Source organism: Apis dorsata, unplaced genomic scaffold, assembly GCF_000469605.1.
Source record: "Apis dorsata unplaced genomic scaffold, Apis dorsata 1.3 scaffold_355, whole genome shotgun sequence".
In the NCBI taxonomy this organism is placed as follows: domain Eukaryota; kingdom Metazoa; phylum Arthropoda; class Insecta; order Hymenoptera; family Apidae; genus Apis; species Apis dorsata.
Window position 1 is genome coordinate 124,445 of NW_006263621.1, and position 740 is coordinate 125,184.

A 740-nucleotide genomic window follows, 5' to 3' on the forward strand; every position below is an offset into this window, starting at 1 on the left:
GAAAAGAAAATCGTCGTATACACGAAAATCGACACATAATCACGTGGTTTTCAGGTGGTGGGGAAATGGTTTAACTCGCTGGACATCCGCACCGAGGAGCTGGTGTGGGCACGGGGTACCAAAGACATACCGATCTCCGCGTGCTCCCTACCCTGCGAGCCAGGTATGATAAAGAAGCAACAGGGTGACACTTGTTGCTGGGTGTGCGACCAGTGCGAGGAGTACGAGTACGTGCACGACGAGTACACCTGCATGGACTGCGGGCCTGGCAAATGGCCGCACGAGGACAAGAGAGGTTGCTACCAGTTGGCGATCAATCACATCAGGTGGAACAGCGCGTTCGCGATCGCCCCTGCGGTGATCTCGTGCCTGGGTATCGTGGCAACTATGGCGGTCGCGTGCCTCCTGTTTCACCACAGAGACACACCTGTGGTGAGGGCGTCCGGCCGCGAGCTGACCATCATTCTGCTGGCGGGAGTGCTCGTCTGCTATTTGAACACGTTCCTCCTCTTGGCCACGCCCACCACCGTCACCTGCATACTGCAGAGGTTCGGTGTTGGCGTGAGCTTCAGCGCGGTGTACGGGGCGCTGCTCACCAAGACGAACAGAATTGCGAGAATCTTCGACTCGGCGTCGAGGACCGCGGTCAGGCCCAGGTACATCAGTCCCGCGTCCCAAGTGTGCATCGCGGCAGCTCTCATCGCGTTACAAGTGAGTACGGATCGAATTGGACTGTTTCG

The 740-nt window shown here is 58.0% G+C and overlaps 2 protein-coding genes across 2 annotated transcripts in view; one reads left to right on the forward strand and one right to left on the reverse strand.

The window, feature by feature from the left end:
- LOC102680007 (cysteine protease ATG4D) overlaps nt 1-740 on the reverse strand; it is a 44,051-nt gene that overhangs the window by 32,761 nt on the left and 10,550 nt on the right. The window lies entirely within an intron of this gene.
- Nucleotides 1-740, forward strand: part of LOC102679872 (metabotropic glutamate receptor) — a 16,353-nt gene that overhangs the window by 10,293 nt on the left and 5,320 nt on the right. Inside the window, exon 4 of the mRNA XM_006618450.2 lies at nt 55-711. Within this exon, the coding sequence (XP_006618513.1) occupies nt 55-711 (657 nt within the window). The remainder of the gene's footprint in view (nt 1-54; nt 712-740) is intronic.